The sequence below is a fragment of the Salmo trutta genome, chromosome 4 (assembly GCF_901001165.1).
Source record: "Salmo trutta chromosome 4, fSalTru1.1, whole genome shotgun sequence".
Classification (NCBI taxonomy): Eukaryota; Metazoa; Chordata; class Actinopteri; order Salmoniformes; family Salmonidae; genus Salmo; species Salmo trutta.
In genome coordinates this window covers 64,983,777-65,004,404 of record NC_042960.1, presented here as the reverse complement: position 1 = coordinate 65,004,404, position 20,628 = coordinate 64,983,777, and the positions used below count along the sequence as shown (strand labels likewise).

At 44.6% G+C, this 20,628-nt stretch overlaps 2 protein-coding genes across 9 annotated transcripts in view; both read right to left on the bottom strand.

The window, feature by feature from the left end:
* Nucleotides 1-14,277, bottom strand: part of cep152 (centrosomal protein 152) — a 42,612-nt gene extending 28,335 nt beyond the window's left edge. For 2 of the 4 annotated variants that reach the window (XR_003878004.1, XM_029751793.1), the window contains exons 1-4: nt 13,918-14,277; nt 13,592-13,707; nt 4,040-4,149; nt 9-81 (exon numbers count right to left, since the gene is read on the bottom strand). Coding sequence is in view for 3 of the 4 variants with exons in the window: in XM_029751793.1 (XP_029607653.1) it covers nt 9-81; nt 4,040-4,149; nt 13,592-13,678 (270 nt within the window). In the remaining variant the exon portion in view is untranslated. Of the gene's footprint in view, nt 1-8; nt 82-4,039; nt 4,430-6,977; nt 7,307-13,591; nt 13,708-13,917 lie in introns of those variants that run through there. The other 2 variants (XM_029751795.1, XM_029751794.1) reach the window with 2 other exon arrangements.
* A 288-nt stretch (nt 14,278-14,565) lies between these two features.
* On the bottom strand, nt 14,566-19,879 carry LOC115192873 (COP9 signalosome complex subunit 2). 5 transcript variants are annotated; one of them, XM_029751788.1, is made up of 13 exons: nt 19,562-19,879; nt 19,048-19,161; nt 18,887-18,964; nt 18,439-18,564; nt 18,202-18,291; nt 17,879-18,001; nt 17,324-17,498; nt 16,725-16,903; nt 16,459-16,511; nt 16,176-16,273; nt 15,906-15,988; nt 15,742-15,800; nt 14,566-15,413 (listed from the first exon to the last, which is right to left on the bottom strand). In XM_029751788.1, the coding sequence occupies exons 1-13, from the start codon at nt 19,628-19,630 to the stop codon at nt 15,269-15,271; spliced, it is 1,392 nt and encodes a 463-aa protein (XP_029607648.1). In that variant the 5' UTR covers nt 19,631-19,879; the 3' UTR covers nt 14,566-15,268. The 5 variants fall into 5 exon arrangements, with proteins under 5 accessions (XP_029607648.1, XP_029607649.1, XP_029607651.1 ...); XM_029751789.1 differs by having other exon boundaries at nt 18,202-18,288; XM_029751791.1 differs by having other exon boundaries at nt 17,924-18,001; nt 19,562-19,878.
* Nucleotides 19,880-20,628: the final 749 nt, after the last annotated feature.

The window sequence follows — 20,628 nt, the reverse complement described above, 5'->3', positions numbered from 1 at the left end:
ATGCTTACTTCTTCATGTGAGGCGGGTGTTTGGTGATCGGACCATTCAGTTTGTTGGCGATTCCACGTAGGCTGTTGTGATCTGAGAAATCAATACAAAAGCAAGTCCTACTAAGGTGTATGGAATGATCATCAATACAAACGTACAACTCATCTGATTGAACTATTTATTGTTTGAGAAAGGTAGAACATTTCAATAATTTTATTTTACAATGTCCATGAATGAACAAATGGAAATTTGTGTTCTGCATTATCCCATGTTGGCTATTAGCCTAAATGTACCAACATTCAAAAGTGTCTTGTGCCACAGGCTGGCCTACTGGGCAACGCCACCTAGCGGGCAACGCCACAGGCTGGCCTACTGGGCAACGCCACCTAGCGGGCAACGCCACAGGCTGGCCTACTGGGCAACGCCACCTAGCGGGCAACGCCACAGGCTGGCCTACTGGGCAACACCACCTAGCGGGCAACGCCACAGGCTGGCCTAGCGGGCAACGCCACCTAGCGGGCAACGCCACAGGCTGGCCTACTGGGCAACGCCACCTAGCGGGCAACGCCACAGGCTGGCCTAGCGGGCAACGCCACCTAGCGGGCAACGCCACAGGCTGGCCTACTGGGCAACGCCACCTAGCGGGCAACGCCACCTAGCGGGCAACGCCACCTAGCGGGCAACGCCACAGGCTGGCCTACTGGGCAACGCCACCTAGCGGGCAACGCCACAGGCTGGCCTACTGGGCAACGCCACCTAGCGGGCAACGCCACAGGCTGGCCTAGCGGGCAACGCCACCTAGCGGGCAACGCCACAGGCTGGCCTACTGGGCAACGCCACCTAGCGGGCAACGCCACCTAGCGGGCAACGCCACAGGCTTGCCTACTGGGCAACGCCACCTAGCGGGCAACGCCACAGGCTGGCCTAGCGGGCAACGCCACCTAGCGGGCAACGCCACAGGCTGGCCTACTGGGCAACGCCACCTAGCGGGCAATGCCACAGGCTGGCCTAGCGGGCAACGCCACCTAGCGGGCAATGCCACAGGCTGGCCTACTGGGCAACGCCACCTAGCGGGCAACGCCACCTAGCGGGCAACGCCACCTAGCGGGCAACGCCACCTAGCGGGCAACGCCACCTAGCGGGCAACGCCACCTAGCGGGCAACGCCACAGGCTGGCCTACTGGGCAACGCCACCTAGCTGGCAACGCCACAGGCTGGCCTACTGGGCAACGCCACCTAGCGGGCAATGCCACAGGCTGGCCTAGCGGGCAACGCCACCTAGCGGGCAATGCCACAGGCTGGCCTAGCGGGCAACGCCACTTAGTGGGCAATGCCACAGGCTGGCCTACTGGGCAACGCCACCTAGCGGGCAACGCCACAGGCTGGCCTACTGGGCAACGCCACCTAGCGGGCAACGCCACAGGCTGGTCTACTGGGCAACGCCACCTAGCGGGCAACGCCACAGGCTGGTCTACTGGGCAACGCCATCTAGCGGGCAACGCCACAGGCTGGTCTACATATACTGCACCATCTGTGTGAGTACAAATCCAGACCCCACCTCCACTCCCCCTCTGCTGCGGCTGCTATTCTCCCTCTGCTGCGGCTGCTATTCTCCCGCAGCTGCGGCTGCTATTCTCCCGCAGCTGCAGCTGCTATTGTCCCTCTGCTGCAGCTGCTATTGTCCCTCTGCTGCAGCTGCTATTGTCCCTCTGCTGCAGCTGCGGCTGCTATTGTCCCTCTGCTGCGGCTGCTATTGTCCCTCTGCTGCACCTGCGGCTGCCATTGTCCCTCTGCTGCAGCTGCGGCTGCCATTGTCCCTCTGCTGCAGCTGCGGCTGCTGCTATTCTCCCTCTGCTGCAGCTGCGGCTGATATTCTCCCTCTGCTGCAGCTGCGGCTGATATTCTCCCTCTGCTGCAGCTGCGGCTGATATTCTCCCTCTGCTGCAGCTGCGGCTGATATTCTCCCTCTGCTGCCATCCATTCTCCCTCTGCTGCCATCCATTCTCCCTCTGCTGCCATCCATTCTCCCTCTGCTGCCATCCATGCTCCCTCTGCTGCCATCCATTCTCCCTCTGCTGTTACTGCTGCGGCTGCAATTCTCCCTCTGCTGTTACTGATGCGGCTGCTATTCTCCCTCTGCTGTTACTGATGCGGCTGCTATTGTCCCTCTGCTGCAGCTGCTGCTGTGACTACTATTCTCCCTCTGCTGCAGCTGCAGCTACTAGCTGCAGCTACTATTCTCCCTCTGCTGCAGCTGCGGCTGCAGCTACTACTCTCCCTCTGCTGCAGCTGCGGCTGCAGCTACTACTCTCCCTCTGCTGCAGCTGCGGCTGCAGCTACTACTCTCCCTCTGCTGCAGCTGCAGCTACTACTCTCCCTCTGCTGCAGCTGCGGCTGCTATTCTCCCTCTGCTGCAGCTGCTGCAGCTGCTGCTGCTGCTGCTGCTGCTGCTGCTGCTGCTATCTATTCTCCCTCTGCTGCAGCTGCTGCTATCTATTCTCCCTCTGCTGCAGCTGCTGCTGCTGCTGCTATCTATTCTCCCTCTGCTGCAGCTGCTGCTATCTATTTTCCCTCTGCTGCTACTCTCCCTCTGCTGCAGCTACTATTCTCCCTCTGCTGCTGCTGCAGCTACTATTCTCCCTCTGCTGCTGCTGCAGCTACTATTCTCCCTCTGCTGCTGCTGCAGCTACTATTCTCCCTCTGCTGCTGCTGCAGCTACTATTCTCCCTCTGCTGCTATCTACTCTCCCTCTGCTGCAGCTACTATGCTGCAACTGCAACTACTATGCTCCCTCTGCTGCAGCTGCAACTACTATTCTCCCTCTGCTGCAACTACTATTCTCCCTCTGCTGCAACGACTATTTTCCCTCTGCTGCAAATATTATTCTCCCTCTGCTGCAGCTGCAACTACTATTCTCCCTCAGCAGCAGCTGCAGCAGAGGGAGAATCGTCGTTACAACAGCAGCAACTATTCTCCCTCTGCTGCAACTACTATTCTCCCTCTGCTGCAGCTGCTGCTGTAGCTACTATTCTCCCCCTGCTGCTATCTACTCTCCCTCTGCTGCAGCTGCAACTACTATGCTGCAGCTGCAACTACTATTCACCCTCTGCTGCTACTACTACTATTCACCCTCTGCTGCTACTACTACTATTCACCCTCTGCTGCTACTACTACTATTCACCCTCTGCTGCTACTACTACTACTACTATTCTCCCTCTGCTGCTACTACTACTACTATTCTCCCTCTGCTGCTGCTACTACTACTACTACTATTCTCCCTCTGCTGCTACTACTACTACTACTATTCTCCCTCTGCTGCTACTACTACTACTCCTACTATTCTCCCTCTGCTGCTACTACTACTACTATTCTCCCTCTGCTGCTGCTACTACTATTCTCCCTCTGCTGCTGCTACTACTACTACTACTATTCTCCCTCTGCTGCTGCTGCTGCTACTACTACTATTCTCCCTCTGCTGCTGCTACTACTACTATTCTCCCTCTGCTGCTGCTACTACTACTACTATTCTCCCTCTGCTGCTGCTACTACTACTACTACTATTCTCCCTCTGCTGCTGCTGCTGCTACTACTATTCTCCCTCTGCTGCTGCTACTACTACTATTCTCCCTCTGCTGCTGCTACTACTACTATTCTCCCTCTGCTGCTGCTACTACTACTATTCTCCCTCTGCTGCTGCTACTACTATTCTCCCTCTGCTACTACTACTACTATTCTCCCTCTACTACTACTACTACTATACTACTATTCTCCCTCTGCTGCTACTACTACCATTCTCCCTCTGCTGCTGCTACTACTATTCACCCTCTACTACTACACTACTATACTCCCTCTGCTACTACTATACTACTACTACTATTCTCCCTCTGCTGCTCTGCTGCTACTACTACTACTACTACTACACTCCCTCTGCTACTACTATACTACTACTACTCTCCCTCTGCTGCTACTACTACTACTACTACTACTACTACTACTACTATTCTCCCTCTCTATTTCATCTCTGTCTCTGGCTGAAAATAAACAACCTTACCTGTCCCGTGTGTCTGTGTTGCTGCAGGCAGAGCAGTCCAGCTCAGGAGAGGAGGAGTCTCTGCTGTCCTCCAGCATGTCATCAGGCAGGTCAGTGAGCAGCTTGTGGAGCTAGAGAAGAAGAAACAACACGTCATATCAGGCAGGTCAGTGAGCAGCTTGTGGAGCTAGAGAAGAAGAAACAACACGTCATATCAGGCAGGTCAGTGAGCAGCTTGTGGAGCTAGAGAAGAAGAAACAACACGTCATATCAGGCAGGTCAGTGAGCAGCTTGTGGAGCTAGAGAAGAAGAAACAACACGTCATATCAGGCAGGTCAGTGAGCAGCTTGTGGAGCTAGAGAAGAAGAAACAACACGTCATATCAGGCAGGTCAGTGAGCAGCTTGTGGAGCTAGAGAAGAAGAAACAAAGGGATATGATTCACTGTTCTGTAGTTACCTTGGTTACAGAGTTATACAGTGACAGTCTAGGAAAACAGTGGGTGCAACCGCTCAAATAGTTCAACGAATTCCCTCAGCCAGGAGTCTCAGGAGTTATAGAAAACCTGGAGAATGTTCACAGGACTGCTTAAAAGATAAGTATGTATTTCTAAACAAACAAATACCAATTTTTAAAGTGCATCTCTCCTTCGAAAATCCAACATGTTAAAAAGCATTTTTCCATTTTCACTGTAGTCATTTCTGATTTGACACTAACTGTAAGGTGGAGATAAACAAGCCAGCGTGGAGAAAAAGCTTAGCTCCTCCTCACCTAATGTCAAACAGAAAGACAGCAACTCTTCACTACGTCAGGCGTCATGCCCAGGCGAACAGACTCCCACGACAGGTTTCCCTGACAGCCATCAACATAAATACACGTGCTCTACACGACCCAGAGCCCTGAGTGAAGAGTAAGGCTGAAAACGCACCCTTTTCCCTTTAGTTGACTTACTTTCTGACCAGCCATGCTCAAAGTAATGCACTTACTATACAGGAAATAGGGTGCCATTTCAGTATGGAGCCTGAGTAGACTGTAGCCTGGAGTAGCCCGAGTAGACTGTAGCCTGGAGTAGACCGAGTAGACTGTAGCCTGGAGTAGACTGTAGACTGGAGTAGACTGTAGACTGGAGTAGACTGTAGCCTGGAGTAGACTGTAGCCTGGAGTAGACTGTAGCCTGGAGTAGCCCGAGTAGACTGTAGCCTGGAGTAGACTGTAGCCTGGAGTAGACTGTAGCCTGGAGTAGACTGTAGCCTGGAGTAGACTGTAGCCTGGAGTAGCCCGAGTAGACTGTAGCCTGGAGTAGCCCGAGTAGACTGTAGCCTGGAGTAGCCCGAGTAGACTGTAGCCTGGAGTAGCCCGAGTAGACTGTAGCCTGGAGTAGACTGTAGCCTGGAGTAGACTGTAGCCTGGAGTAGACTGTAGCCTGGAGTAGCCCGAGTAGACTGTAGCCTGGAGTAGCCCGAGTAGACTGTAGCCTGGAGTAGCCCGAGTAGACTGTAGCCTGGAGTAGACTGTAGCCTGGAGTAGACTGTAGTCTGGAGTAGACTGTAGTCCGAGTAGACTGTAGCCTGGAGTAGACTGTAGCCCGAGTAGACTGTAGCCTGGAGTAGACTGTAGCCTGAAGTAGACTGTAGCCTGAAGTAGACTGTAGCCTGAAGTAGACTGTAGCCTGAAGTAGACTGTAGCCTGAAGAAGCCCGAGTAGACTGTAGCCTGAAGTAGACTGTAGCCTGAAGTAGACTGTAGCCTGAAGTAGACTGTAGCCTGTAGCATAAAGTAGACTGTAGCCTGTAGCATAAAGTAGACTGTAGCATAAAGTAGACTGTAGCATAAAGTAGACTGTAGCATAAAGTAGACTGTAACCTGAGTTGACTGTAGCCTGAGTAGACTGAAGCATAAAGTAGACTGTAGCATAAAGTAGACTGTAGCATAAAGTAGACTGTAGCATAAAGTAGACTGTAACCTGAGTTGACTGTAGCCTGAGTAGACTGAAGTAGACTGTAGCCTGGAGTAGACTGTAGCCTGGAGTAGACTGTAACCTGGAGTAGACTGTAGCATGAAGAAGCCCGAGTAGACTGTAGCCTGGAGTAGACTGTAGCCTGGAGTAGACTGTAGCCTGAAGTAGACTGTAGCCTGTAGCATAAAGTAGACTGTAGCATAAAGTAGACTGTAGCATAAAGTAGACTGTAACCTGAGTTGACTGTAGCCTGAGTAGACTGAAGTAGACTGTAGCCTGAAGTAGACTGTAGCCTGAGTAGACTGTAACCTGAGTAGACTGTAGCATAAAGTAGACTGTAGCATAAAGTAGACTGTAGCATAAAGTAGACTGTAACCTGAGTTGACTGTAGCCTGAGTAGACTGAAGTAGACTGTAGCCTGAAGTAGACTGTAGCCTGAGTAGACTGTAGCCTGAGTAGCCTGAGTAGACTGTAACCTGAGTAGACTGTAGCATAAAGTAGACTGTAGCCTGAAGTAGACTGTAGCATGAAGTAGACTGTAGCCTGAAGTAGACTGAAGTAGACTGTAGCATGAAGTAGACTGTAGCCTGAGTAGCCTGAGTAGACTGTAGCCTGAGTAGACTGTAGCCTGAAGTAGACTGTAGCCTGAGTAGCCTGAGTAGACTGTAACCTGAGTAGACTGTAGCATAAAGTAGACTGTAGCATAAAGTAGACTGTAGCCTGAGTAGACTGAAGTAGACTGTAGCATGAAGTAGACTGTAGCCTGAAGTAGACTGAAGTAGACTGTAGCATGAAGTAGACTGTAGCCTGAGTAGACTGAAGTAGACTGTAGCCTGAGTAGACTGTAGCCTGAGTAGACTGTAGCCTGAGTAGACTGTAGCCTGAGTAGACTGTAACCTGAGTAGACCGTAGCATAAAGTAGACCGTAGCCTGAGTAGACCGTAGCCTGAGTAGACCGTAGCCTGAGTAGACCGTAGCAGGAAAAGGCAGAGACAGCTACTTACTTCCCATAAGGACTGTTGGATGTTCCTCACATTTTCCACTGTGTCCTCAATCATAGGACGCATATCCCCAACCAGAGCAGGACTCACTAAAATGTCCCACTCAGGGAGTTATCAACAGAAGTGAGGAAACACATCTACTTCAGCTCCTGAGCCACATCATTCCAGTCTGGTCTCGTCACACAGAGGATCATTCTTGTGCGACGATGAAACATTCGAAGGCGAAGCGGCCAGACATGTTCTAGGCTAGCCTTGTGTTCCCAGTCAGATGACTCTATTGTTGGTTCTCACACACACATCATACAGCCTGGTTAAGTGGAGCAGACAAACAGTTTTCACATGACTGACTTGTTGCGCATAACAGCCTCCTGTACGTACAGCATAGAAGCAAAAATGTAGTCAGTTCTCTGTAGAATAAATCCAGTTTTTTAACGCAATGTTAATCCAATGATAATCCAGTCCAGTCAGGGCTTCAATAATCCATCCAAGCTTGATCTAGTCTAGTAAAATGCAACTCTGCTGTTTTATAATCCATAGAGTGAGCGGTCTGGTCTAGTCAAATCTAGTTGAATGCAACTCTGCTCTAGCTTCACACTACAGAGAGTATGAGACAGACAGAGAGAGACATTATGAAGTTTCACTTTTTAACAAAAGAGAAAATACAGAGCAGAGCTAGCTTCAGTATGACAACAGGCTGCCTGCCTGGGTCAATAATATCCCAGAACAGGTAACAGGTTCAGGGTTGAACAGAGCAGATGGCTGAGAGGTGAGTAACACACTGACATCTGATTGGAGCAGGCGGTGTCTTAGAAACACAAAAACGTCAGGCTACATCCTAAGGGCTTACCTTCCTCAAGATTCCCACTGACACGCTGTACTGAAGAGATTCCCATTGACCCACTGACCAGATACACTACTGAAGAGATTCCCATTGACCCACTGTACAGATACACTACTGAAGAGATTCCCACTGACCCACTGTACAGATACACTACTGAAGAGATTCCCACTGACCCACTGTACAGATACACTACTGAAGAGATTCCCACTGACCCACTGTACAGATACACTACTGAAGAGATTCCCATTGACCCACTGTACAGATACACTACTGAAGAGATTCCCGCTGTACAGATACACTACTGAAGAGATTCCCACTGACCCACTGTACAGATACACTACTGAAGAGATTCCCACTGACACGCTGTACAGATACACTACTGAAGAGATTCCCACTGACCCACTGTACAGATACACTACTGAAGAGTGGGGCAGTGTGACCATTCAGATCACATAGATGATTTCTGCCTAAAAATACCACAATATTAGAGATGATGTCATGACACATTTGCCGGATGACAAGACCGACCCAGACCCTCTTCAGTAAATCTGAAGAACATGTCTATCTACGTTCGACAATCATAAAAAATTAAAATAAAACTTAAAAATCAGACATTTCACTGTCTATGCTCAACCTTGGCAAAGCCCATGCATTCTAAAGAGGAGTTCATTAACATCACTTCAAAGAAGCCCTGACTAACGTGGTTACTAAATATGCTGATTAAGTGCGTTGGCATAGCTACTGTTTTTCGGCGTCCACATCACTAAGGCTCTATCATGGTCCACAGCACACACACCAACACAGTCCTGAAGAGGGCACGACAACTAGAGGTCGACCGATTATGATTTTTCAACGCCGATACCGATTATTGGAGGCCCCAAAAAAAACCGGTACCGATTAAAATCGGCCAATTTTTTCTTTTTATTTGTTATAATGACAATTACAACAATACTGAATGAACACTTATTTTAACTTAATATAATACATCAATAAAATCAATTTAGCCTCAAATAAATAATGAAACATGTTCAATTTGGTTTAAATAATGCAAAAACAAAAATGTTGGAGAAGAAAGTAAATGTGCAATATGTGTCATGTGAAAAAGCTAATGTTTAAGTTCCTTGCTCAGAACATATGAAAGCTGGTTGTTCCTTTTAACATGAGTCTTCAATATTCCCAGGTAAGAAAGTTTTAAGTTGTAGTTATTATAGGACTATTTCTCTCTATACCATTTGTATTTCATATACCTTTGACTATTGGATGTTCTAATAGGTACTTTAGTATTGCCAGCCTAATCTTTGGAGTTGATAGGCTTGAAGTCATAAACAGCGCAATGCTTGAAGCATTGCGAAGAGCTGCTGGCAAAACGCACGAAAGTGCTGTTTGAATGAATGCTTACGAGCCTGCTGATGCCTACCACCGCTCAGTCAGACTGCTCTATCAAATCATAGACTTAATTATAATATGATAAAACAAACAGAAATACGAGCCTTAGGTCATTAATATGGTCGAATCCAGAAACTATCATCTCGAAAACAAAATCTTTTTTCTTTCAGTGAAATACGGAACCATTCCGTATTTTATCTAACGGGTGGCATCCCTAAGTCTAAATATTCCTGTTACATTGCACAACCTTCAATGTTATGGTCATAATTACGTAAAATTCTGGCAAATTAGTTCGCAACGAGCAAGGCGGGCCAGACTGTTGCATATACCCTGACTCTGCGTGCAATGAACGCAAGAGAAGTGACACAATTTCACCTGGTTAATATTGCCTGCTAACCTGGATTTCTTTTAGCTAAATATGCAGGTTTAAAAATATATACTTGTGTATTGATTTTAAGAAAGACATTGATGTTTATGGTTAGGTACATGTTGGAGCAATGACAGTCCTTTTTCGCGAATGCGCACCGCATCGATTATATGCAACGCAGGACAGGCTAGATAAACTAGTAATATCATCAACCATGTGTAGTTAACTAGTGATTATGATTGATTGATTGGTTTTTTATAAGATAAGTTTAATGCTTGCTAGCAACTTACCTTGACTTCTTGCTGCCCTCGCGTAACAGGAGGGCTCCTCGTGGAGTGCAATGTAAAGCAGGTGGTTAGAGTGTTGGACTAGTTAACCGTAAGGGTTGCAAGATTGAATCCCCAAGCTGACAAGGTAAAAATCTGTCGTTCTGCCCCTGAACAAGGCAGTTAACCCACCGTTCCTAGGCCGTCATTGAAACTAAGAATGTGTTCTTAACTGACTTGCCTAGTTAAATAAAGGTGTTAAATAAATAAATAAATAAATATATATATATACACACACACACACACACACACACACACACACACACACACACACACACACAGATTATTATGAAAACTTGAAATCGGCCCTAATTAAATCGGCCATTCCGATTAATCGGTCGACCTCTAACGACAACACCTCTTCCACACTCAGGATGGTGAAAAGATTTGGCATGGGCACTCAGATCCTGAAAAAAGTTCTACAGCTGCCCCATTGAAAGCATCTTGAATGGCTGCATCATCACCGCCTGGTACGGCAACTGCTTGGCATCCAACCGCAAGGCGATATAGAGGGTTGTAGAGCGTACGGCCCAGCACATCACTTGGGGCCAAGCTCCCTGCCATCCAGGACCTCTATACCAGGCGGTGTCAGAGGAAGGCCCAAAAAATTGTCAAAGACAATCCAATTCATAAAATGTTCTCTTTGCTACCGCATGGCAAGCGGTACCAATGCACCAAGTCTGGAACCAACAAGACCCTGAACAGCTTCTACACACAAGCTAGCTAAGCCAGATATAGATATAGATATAGATATATAGATATATATAGAGAGATATATATATATAGAGAGATATATATATCTCTATATCAGTACCAGTCAAAAGTTTGGACACACCTAGTCATTGAAGGGTTTTTATTTGTACTATTTTCTACATTGTAAAACAATAGTGAAGACATCAAAACTATGAAATAACACATATGGAATCACGTAGTAACCAAAAAGGAATTTAAAAAATCTAAATATATTTTAGATTTTTGATTCTTCAAAGTAGCCACCCTTTGCCTTGATGACAGCTTTGCACGCTCTTGGCATACTCTCAACCAGCTTCACCTGGAATTATTTTCCAACAGTCTTGAAGGACTTCCCACATATGCTGAGCACTTGTTGGCTGCTTTCCCTTCACTCCAACTCATCCGAAACCTTCTCAATTGGGTCAAGGTCAGGTGATTGTGGAGACCAGGTCATCTGATGCAGCACTCCATCACACTCCTTGGTCAAATAGCCCTTACACAGCCTGGAGGCATGTTGGGTCCTGTTGAAAAACCTGATAGTCCCACTAAGTGGAAACCAGATGGGATGGCGTATTGCTGCAGAATACCTGTGGTAGCCATGCTGGTTAAGTGTGCCTTGAATTCTAAATGAATCACTGACAGTGTCACCAGCAAAGCACCCCCACACCTCCTCCTCCATGCTTCACGGTGGGAAACACATGTGGAGATCATCCGTTCACCTACTCTGCCTCTCAAACACACAGCGGTTGGAACCAAAAATCTTAAATATGGACTCAAACGACAGATTTCCACCAATCTAATGTCCATAGCTTGTGTTTCATGGCCCAAGCAAGTCTCTTCTTATTATTGGTGTCCTTTAGTAGTAGTTGCTTTGCAGCAATTCGACTATGAAGGCCTTATTCACACAGTCTCCTCTGAACAGTTGATGTATCTGTTACTTGTAGAGGTCGACCGATTATGATTTTTCAACGCCGATACCGATTATTGGAGGACCCCAAAAAACGATACCGATTAAATTGGCCGACACACACACACACACACACACACACACACACACACACACACACATTTGTAATAATGACAATTACAACAATACTGAATGAACACTTATTTTAAGTTAATATAATACATCAATAAAATCAATTTAGTCTCATAAATAATGAAACATGTTCAATTTGGTTTAAATAACGCAAAAACACAGTGTTGGAGAAGTAAAAGTGCAATATGTGCCATGTAAAAAAAAAATCGAACGTTTAAGTTCCTTGCTCAGAACATGAGAACATATGAAAGCTGGTGGTTCCTTTTAACATGAGTCTTCAATATTCCCAGGTAAGAAGTTTTAGGTTGTAGTTATTATAGGAATATTTCTCCCTATACCATTTGTATTTCATATACCTTTGACTATTGGATGTTCTTATAGGCACTATAGTATTGCCGGCCTAATCTCGGGAGTTGATAGGCTTGAAGTCATAAAGAGCACTGTGCTTCAAGTATTGTGAAGAGCTGCTGGCAAATGCAGGAAAGTGCTGTTTGAATGAATGCTTACGAGCTTGCTGCTGCCTACCACCGCGCAGTCAGACTGCTCTATCAAATATCAAATCAGAGACTTAATTATAATATAATAAACACACAGAAATACGAGCCTTAGGTCATTAATATGGTCAAATCCGAAAACAAAACGTTTATTCTTTCAGTGAAATACGGAACCGTTACGTATTTTATTGAACGGGTGGCATCCCTAAGTCTAATATTGCAGTTACATTGCACAACCTTCAATGTTATGTCACAATTATGTAAAATTCTCCTCGTGGAGTGCAATGTAATCGGCATCCAAAAATGCTGATTACCGATCGTTATGAAAACTTCAAAATTGGCCCTGCCGATTAATCGGTCGACCTCTAACTACTTGAACTGTGTGGAGCATTTATTTGGGCTGCAATTCCTGACGTGCCGTTAACTCTAATGAACTTATTCTCTGCAGCAGAGGTAACTCTGGGTCTTCCTTTCCTGTGGCGGTTCTCATGAGAGCCAGTTTCATCAGAGCGCTTGATGGTTTTTGCAACTGCACTTGAAGAAACTTTCAAAGTTCTTGAAATTTTCCAGATTGAACATGATTGAACTCTTTGCTTATTTGAGCTGTTCGTGCCATAATATGAACTTGGTCTTTTACCAAATAGCGTTATCTTCTGTATACCAACCCTACCTTGTCACAACACAACTGATTGGCTCAAGCGCATTAAGTAAAGAAATTCCACAAATTAACAAGGCACGCCTGTTAATTGAAATGCAGTCCAGGTGATTACCTCATGAAGCTGGTTGAAAGTATGCCAAGAGTGTGCAAAGCTGTCGTCAAGGCAAAAGGTAGCTACTTAGAAGAATCTCAAATAAACAAATCTAAATATATTTCCTAACACTTTTTTGGTTACTACATGATTCCATATGTGTCATTTCATAGCTTTGTCTACACTATTATTCTACAATGTAGTAAAAATAGAATAAGAGTAGGTGTCCAAACTTTTGACTGGTACTGTATACAATACCATTCAAAGGTTTGGACACACCTACTCATTCCAAGGTTTCAGAGTAGTAGCAACTACACTTCGATAAATAAGAACACCATGATCAAGAACAGATAAAAAAAGGTTGACTGAATTATCTGCTTCCTACTCCAAGGATTCAATAATCTTAGCTAGACAAGGAAGCCTTGAAATGGGCCGATAATTATAAATATCACCACTATCCCCGCCCTTACGGAGTGGCAGCATATGTCTACTATCTGAGAAAAAACACTGAATTGAGGTCACAATGAAACCATTGCCAGAAAACATAGTAGCAACACTGTTTCATAGGCACATGATACATTTCTGATCCACTGGTACGTTACTACCCTAGCAACAAGCAAGTTTATCAACAAAAATAGCATAGTCTGTGTGTGTTAGAGAGAGAATGACAGAGTATTTCGTACCTCTTGCTCTCGGGCATAGTCCTCTGGGTCGTATTCCTCCTCCTCATGTTGAGTTTGCAGAGCAGCACTATCAAAGTCGATGGACATGATGATCAGTACTAATACTGGTCGAAGAGCTGAGAAAGCACAAAAGAGCGCAGATGTTCATGACGTGGCTGTGTATTTGATTGACAGTGAGAGCGGAGGGCTCATACAATCCACACACACCTCGTATCCGGAACATTGTCATTATGCCCTTAGTACGACTCAAAACAACGCCGAACTAGCTAACGTTAGTCAATTCGTTTTAAGAGTGATCAAAACAGTCCACTCACTGATCACCTTACCTTTTGATTTGAAGTACAAGTGGATATCCGATGATAAATGGTTGTCAGCGAGGACAAAAAAAAAATCAAATGTAAAACGTTACAAAACAGCAGATACACATGATGCTGGGCAATAAATGATCGGACTGGTTAGCTAACATTAGCTAGCTAACATAGCAACCATTTACCAGAAAACAAACAAAGCATCGAACGACTGGCATGACGGGCACAGTTACCTAATAACGTACTAGCCTGACAAGAGTACAGTTTTGTTAACAGTTGCCAATCAGAACAAAACGTTTGCGTATATATCATGAACAACAAAAGTTAGCTATCAATCTGGCAGGCTAATAATAGTAATGAACTTCCTGTGTTTCGACTCGCGCGCCCAAACAGCGGCATAAACTCTCCGTCGCTGATTGGTGAATTCAACAAGCGTCATCAAACGACCCCCACCAATGGCCATGCTCAAACACAGATGGGGGGGGGGGGGGGGGGGGGTTTGTTGTTGCCAACAGCCAAATCTCCAACCTGGAAGTGAAAGAAAATAGAGCTTTGGGACGATTTGTAGAGATGTTTGCTGAAGTATGATATTTACAGAAGATGAGTTTCCTCCACATGATTTGAAAAAAAATGTTAAAAAAAAAATATTTCAGAAGTGACACCATAGGAAGGTACAATTTATTGTTTATTATTCATTAATAAAACAGAAAAGCTGAAATTGTTTGACAACAGTGTCAAAACAATGTACCATATGAAACATGGACCTACATTAATGAAATACTGTATAGAGCGCTGGATATTTTACAGAAAAGGGCATGCTGATTTTGACATGGAACATGCTCAACCTTAATATTAGAAATAATTTGGTGTTTTCACATTTCCATGGAAGGCGGAGAACAGACATGTCCTTTCACTATAAGAAATGTACATAAGTGGGATTTTACAATCCTCTATCTGTACAATGGCCATTGTTTTCTAATAGAAATTATAAATCGGTTGGTTTTAGGCCGCAAGGGCCGATTTCCCAGACACAGATTACGCCTAGTCCAACTCCTAAACCCAATAAAGCATTCTCATTGAGCATGCTTCTAAATCCTGGACTAGGATTTATCTGTGCCCGGGAAACTGGCCCAAGGCCATGAAACACAAGCTGGCACCTCTGATCTCCATTTTAAATGATCAGTCACATAATAAGTGACAGTACGTTTGCCAATGGAAGCTTCGAATATCATCAATCCTATAGATGAAAATACTGAATGTAGCCTACTGCTACTGTAACCGAGATGAATTGGGTTAACTCGCTCCTTCAAGTTGAAATACCCCCAACATCGAATTGTTAACTTTTCAGTTACACTACTGACTACTCTGATTAGGCCAGTTTGCTGACGATTGCCTGGTTGAGAGTATTCAGCTGATTCGTCCATTTATCTAAAGCCATGTATCGGGCTCCGTTCCTCTTCTGGTGATCCAGCTCCAACAGTTGGTTGACTTGGTCGATGCGGCCGTTGATCGTGCTGACAGGTATAAGAAGAAAAGTTCAATAGAAGGTCAATGATGGTAAATTCACAAAACTGTGGTGCATTATTGTTTTATTTAACCTTTATTGAAACTTTATTTAACTAGGCAAGTCAGTTAAGAACAAATTGTTATTTACAATGACGGCCTACTCCGGCCAAGCCCTAACGACGCTGGGCCAATTGTGTGCCGCCCTATGGGACTCCCAATCACGGCCGGATGTGATACAGCCTGGAATCGAACCAGGGTCTGTAGTGACACCTCTAGCACTGAGATGCAGTGCCTATAGACCGCTAAGCCACAATGATGTAACAACATGCAATTTACCTGTCTAGAATGCACTGAACAAGAAGGCTTTCCACGTCGCAGACATCAATGTTCAATTCCTGAAAAGAGACAAACATTTTATAATGACCTTCAAATTTAGAGAAAATATTAGCTTTTTCAACAACAACAAAAATGCCAGAGACAGATCTTTGTAGTGATCTTACCTTGGAAATAAAAGGTATGTGTATTCTCGTGTAAGGCTTAATTAATTTGACGAGCACTTGTGTTCTTATGTTTCGTAATAACTCTGAAAGACAAAAGCAAGGAAATAAATTATTAAATAGAAGGAATTTTCAGTAACACTTTACATGCCACCAGGCATAAGGATTTTTAACTTGCTTATAAGCTTGTTACTACTTACTAATATGTTTGTGTTTTGTGATGAAGTAACATTAACCAAATACATCAGTCTGAAAATGATGTCTAGACCATACCTTCTATATGTTCCCTTATGAACGGATCATCCATTATGTTACTGTGATTGGTCTTCAGAATCTTCTCAAACTCTGTGATGTCATTGTTCTGGTAGGAACTAGAGGGGGAGTGGGGGGGAGGGGGGGGGGGCAGAATAGAGCATTGGTTTCCATTCAGTAATCAGACAGTGTTCATACAACACAATGTAGACAGTGTGTAGACAAACGGTGTGTAGACAAACAGCCAAAGCAAAACTCTTCCCAGAAAGGTTAGATTGTAATAGTGAATGAGATGCAGTCTTACCTGACCAAGTTTGTCATTGCAAGAATGTCTGGATCATTTTTATAGGGTTTAGCCTAAGAGAAACAAATGTCAGCATGAGTAAAGATACTCAAACATTATGAAAGATGCACCAATACAACGCACATCACCATGTTCACTAAAATATTAATGAATTTGCTTAATTAGCAGGTTATAATATTGTGACAGGGCCCTCCGTTTTAAATCTGGGTCTGGGAAACCATCCCTAAGAGAGAATCATCTCTTATCACTAATGAGACCTTTCATACCTCCTGGGAGTCGAAGGGGTTGATTCCAGACTTCATCAGCATGTTGGCCAACACCAGGTACTTCAGACAGGTGGTCCGTCGAGGACTTCCTGATTCATCGTAGTTCTTAAACGCCTCGAAGAAGTCTGTGTGAGCCTTTTCAAACTCCCCTTCTCTCAAATGCATTTTCCCTCCACACTCTTCAGAATACAAAACAAGAGAGATTTATTTTATTTAAACTAGGCAAGTCAGTTAAGAACAAATTCTTATTTTACAATGACGGCCTACCGCGGCCAAACCCTCCCCTAACCCGGACAACGCTGGGCCAATTGTGCGCCGCCCTATGGGACTCCCGATCACGGCCAGTTGTGATACAGCCCGGGATCGAACCAGGGTCTGTAGTGACGCCTCTGGCACTGAGATGCAGTACCTTAGACCGCTGCACCAGTCAGGAGCCTAAGTTATATAGTTAAGGTGTAGGTAGAGACGTGGTTATATAGTTAAGGTGTAGGTAGAGACGTGGTTATATAGTTAAGGTGTAGGTAGAGACGTGGTTATATAGTTAAGGTGTAGGTAGAGACGTGGTTATATAGTTAAGGTGTAGGTAGAGATGTGTCTACCTCTGATGACTCCCATGATGAGAGGGTGAGGGATGGCAGACTTGATGTGTAGAGACTGTTCATACAGGGCCTTCAGCTTCTTGTTGTTCTTCTGGGCCGTATACATCTGGATCTCCAGAGCATAGATCTCCAAGAGCTGGGTGCCTTTCTTCAGGTCATCCTCACCGTCATCCGTCTATACACCAAGACAGAACATGGGACAAATACTAATCATCCGTCTATACACCTAGACAGAACATGGGACAAATACTAATCATCCGTCTATACACCTAGACAGAACAAATACTAGAGATTCCACAGACACTTGAGGAGAAACAGGGAATTCTAGATTTCCACAATGGTTCCACAGCCATACTAGCCCGGCCCCAGATCTGTTTGTGCTGTCTTGACTCCTGTGGTCATGACAACAGCTATAGAAGTTGTCTATACAGCGCAAACAGAACTCAGACCAGGCTACAATGATACAATACAGTTCCAATCTACTGTCACTAAGAACACACAAGAATGTTTTTTCATTATGATGTTATAATGCTGAATTAGATTTGGTGGTAAAACCTCTGTGAAAACCTCTGATTGCATTGATGAGGAGTGTTTCTTCACCTGACAGGACTGGTGCAGCTGTCTCAGGATCTTCTGAAGCTTACCATACTCTTCTCTCTCTAGGTATAACTTCCCAAGCTAAACAACAGACAGGACAAACCGAGGAGGAAACCAAATCACACAAGTATCAAAGTCACTGTCTCCATATAAATGATATGCCACTTGCCACATATGTTTTTTGCATTGTATAAAATGTTAATTATGATGATATTGTGGATGGAATTAATGACATAAGAAAAATATATAACTTTACGTATTATCTTTAAAATGAATCATACCTTAGTGTTGGTTTTAAACCAAAGCCTGTCATTTTTGGCATCCTTTAATGCATCCAATGTGGTTTCATAAAACTCTTGCAGCAAGTCCATCTTAAAAAAATTTAAAAAAATGTAAAAAGTATTTGCCTTCTCTTCAAACATTCAGTTTGTTTGGACTATTTTCCAAAATTGTAAAGCTCAGATGATCACAGAATCAATATTGTTTATTGATTGATAATTTGATGTTGCAAACGATACCTGTTTAGACGTAGAGATATAATCAAGGATGGAGTTGATGGATTTCTCAGAGTAGTTTCGTGTTACTGCACTCCGAATATATGTTAAAAGCTGCTTGTACCTGTTCATCATTTCAGGGAAATTCATCTGTGTGTGTGTGTGTGTGTGTGTGTGTGTGTGTGTGTGTGTGTGTGTGTGTGTGTGTGTGTGTGTGTGTGTGTGTGTGTGGGGGGGGGGGGCAAATTAAAGAAATGTAATTCAAAATACAATTTTATGCTCCCATAATATGGCATTTCTTTACAAAATAGTATCACATTTGATCAGAGATGTCGCATAAAGTAGGCTGTTCATATTTATGAATACCTTGGCTACTCCTACAGTATGCCTGTCAGACAATAGTTGTAGGTAGCCTACATGTAATATTTCAGAGACTATTTTTGGAGACTTGTGAGTAATGTCTAATGCTTACCAGTTTGAAATTCATCTTTATCATCTGTTTCAGAGCTTTGAACCCCCATTCTCCTTTCTCGCCCTCTAGCTCCAAGACCTGGGGTTCAGAAAGAAGCATTTAATAAATGGACAGACATTGACATGGTGTGTGTGTGTGTGTGTGTGTGTGTGATAACTAACTTTCTGGAAGCTGCTGAGAGCTGCTTTGGGGTCATCCTCCTTCAGGGCCTTTGAATTGTAGTACTGATTCTCCAAATCAACATTGGGCTCAGAGTTGCTGTCCTCTGAGTATTCCTGAAATCACACAATTCATCATCAATGCAGTTTACAAGATCAACACCCACTGTTGTGTTGACATTCAGCTAGCCAGCTCATGATGATGTGTGTTGTTTTGTCATGGTGATTTGTAAAGCAAACAGCTGGATCATGTAACGGTGCAAACGGTATAGCAACCATTAGTTGCAGTATGTGAACAAATCATTGCAAACAAAGCTAGCTAACTAACTACGCAATTTAGCTGTCAATGATATGAGCACCAACAACAGCTACAGTAACGTAGCTGAGAGTAATAGGTTAGCTAGCTAAAGTTAGCGGAGTGGAGTGCAACGTGGAATGTTTACGCTGGTTATCTAGCTAGCTAGCTAGCTAAATACGCTGTATATGGTAATCAGCTACAATATCCATATATATTTACTTCGGAGGAGTTTACCAGATCATAATCCTCTTCATCATCGCACATGAAGTCATCTTCCATATCAGACATCTTGACTACGAAGCTAGCTAGCTAGCTAACTCGACAGCAAACTTGCTAATGGTACAAGCGTAGGTGCATCGCTGGAGTGACTCTTTTAAATAGGAGTGTGGAGAGAAGTAAGGAGCACTGGTGAGAGGATCATGCTAGCCTAGCTAGCTAGCGGTAGGCAGCAGAGAGTCGCAGTTTGTTCAAGCTCCAACGTTATCCGCCACCAATGCCTTTCTGCGCAACGTGAACATCAGCCTGAATCATGATTCCTATGAACTGGAACCTTTTTTTCTTCTTCTACTCTTCCGTGTTGTTACGTTTCGTTACAATGAATATGTTAACACCTGGTCTAGAAACAGTTTTTTGTTTAACTGAAAGTGTTTGAGGTTGTGGTTTTGGTAGGAAGAGCTGGTCGTAGATCAGCAGTTCAAAAATATCCAGGGACCCGCGTATAAAAGTCAGCAGATAAACACAGCAAAAAAAGAAACGTCCCTTTTTCAGGACCCTGTCTTTTAAAGATAAGTCGTAAAAATCCAAATAACTTCACAGATCTTCATTGTAAAGGGTTTAAACACTGTTTCCCATGCTTGAACCATAAACAATTAATGAACATGCACCTGTGGAACGGTCGTTAAGACACTAACAGCTTACAGATGGTAGGCAATTAAGGTCACAGTTATGAAAACTTAGGACACTAAAGAGGCCTTTCTACTGACTCTGAAAAACACCAAAACAAAGATGCCCAGAGTCTCTACTCATCTGCGTGAACGTGCCTTAGGCTGCAGATGAGGACTGCAGATGTGGCCAGGTCAATACATTGCAATGTCCATTACTGTGTGACGCCTAAGACTGCGCTACAGGGAGACAGGACGGACAGCTGATCGTCCTCACAGTGGCAGACCACGTGTAACAACACCTGCACAGGATCGGTACATCCGAACATCACACCTGCGGGACAGGTACAGGATGGCAACAACCGGAACGCACAATCCCTTAATCAGTGCTCAGACTGTCCGCAA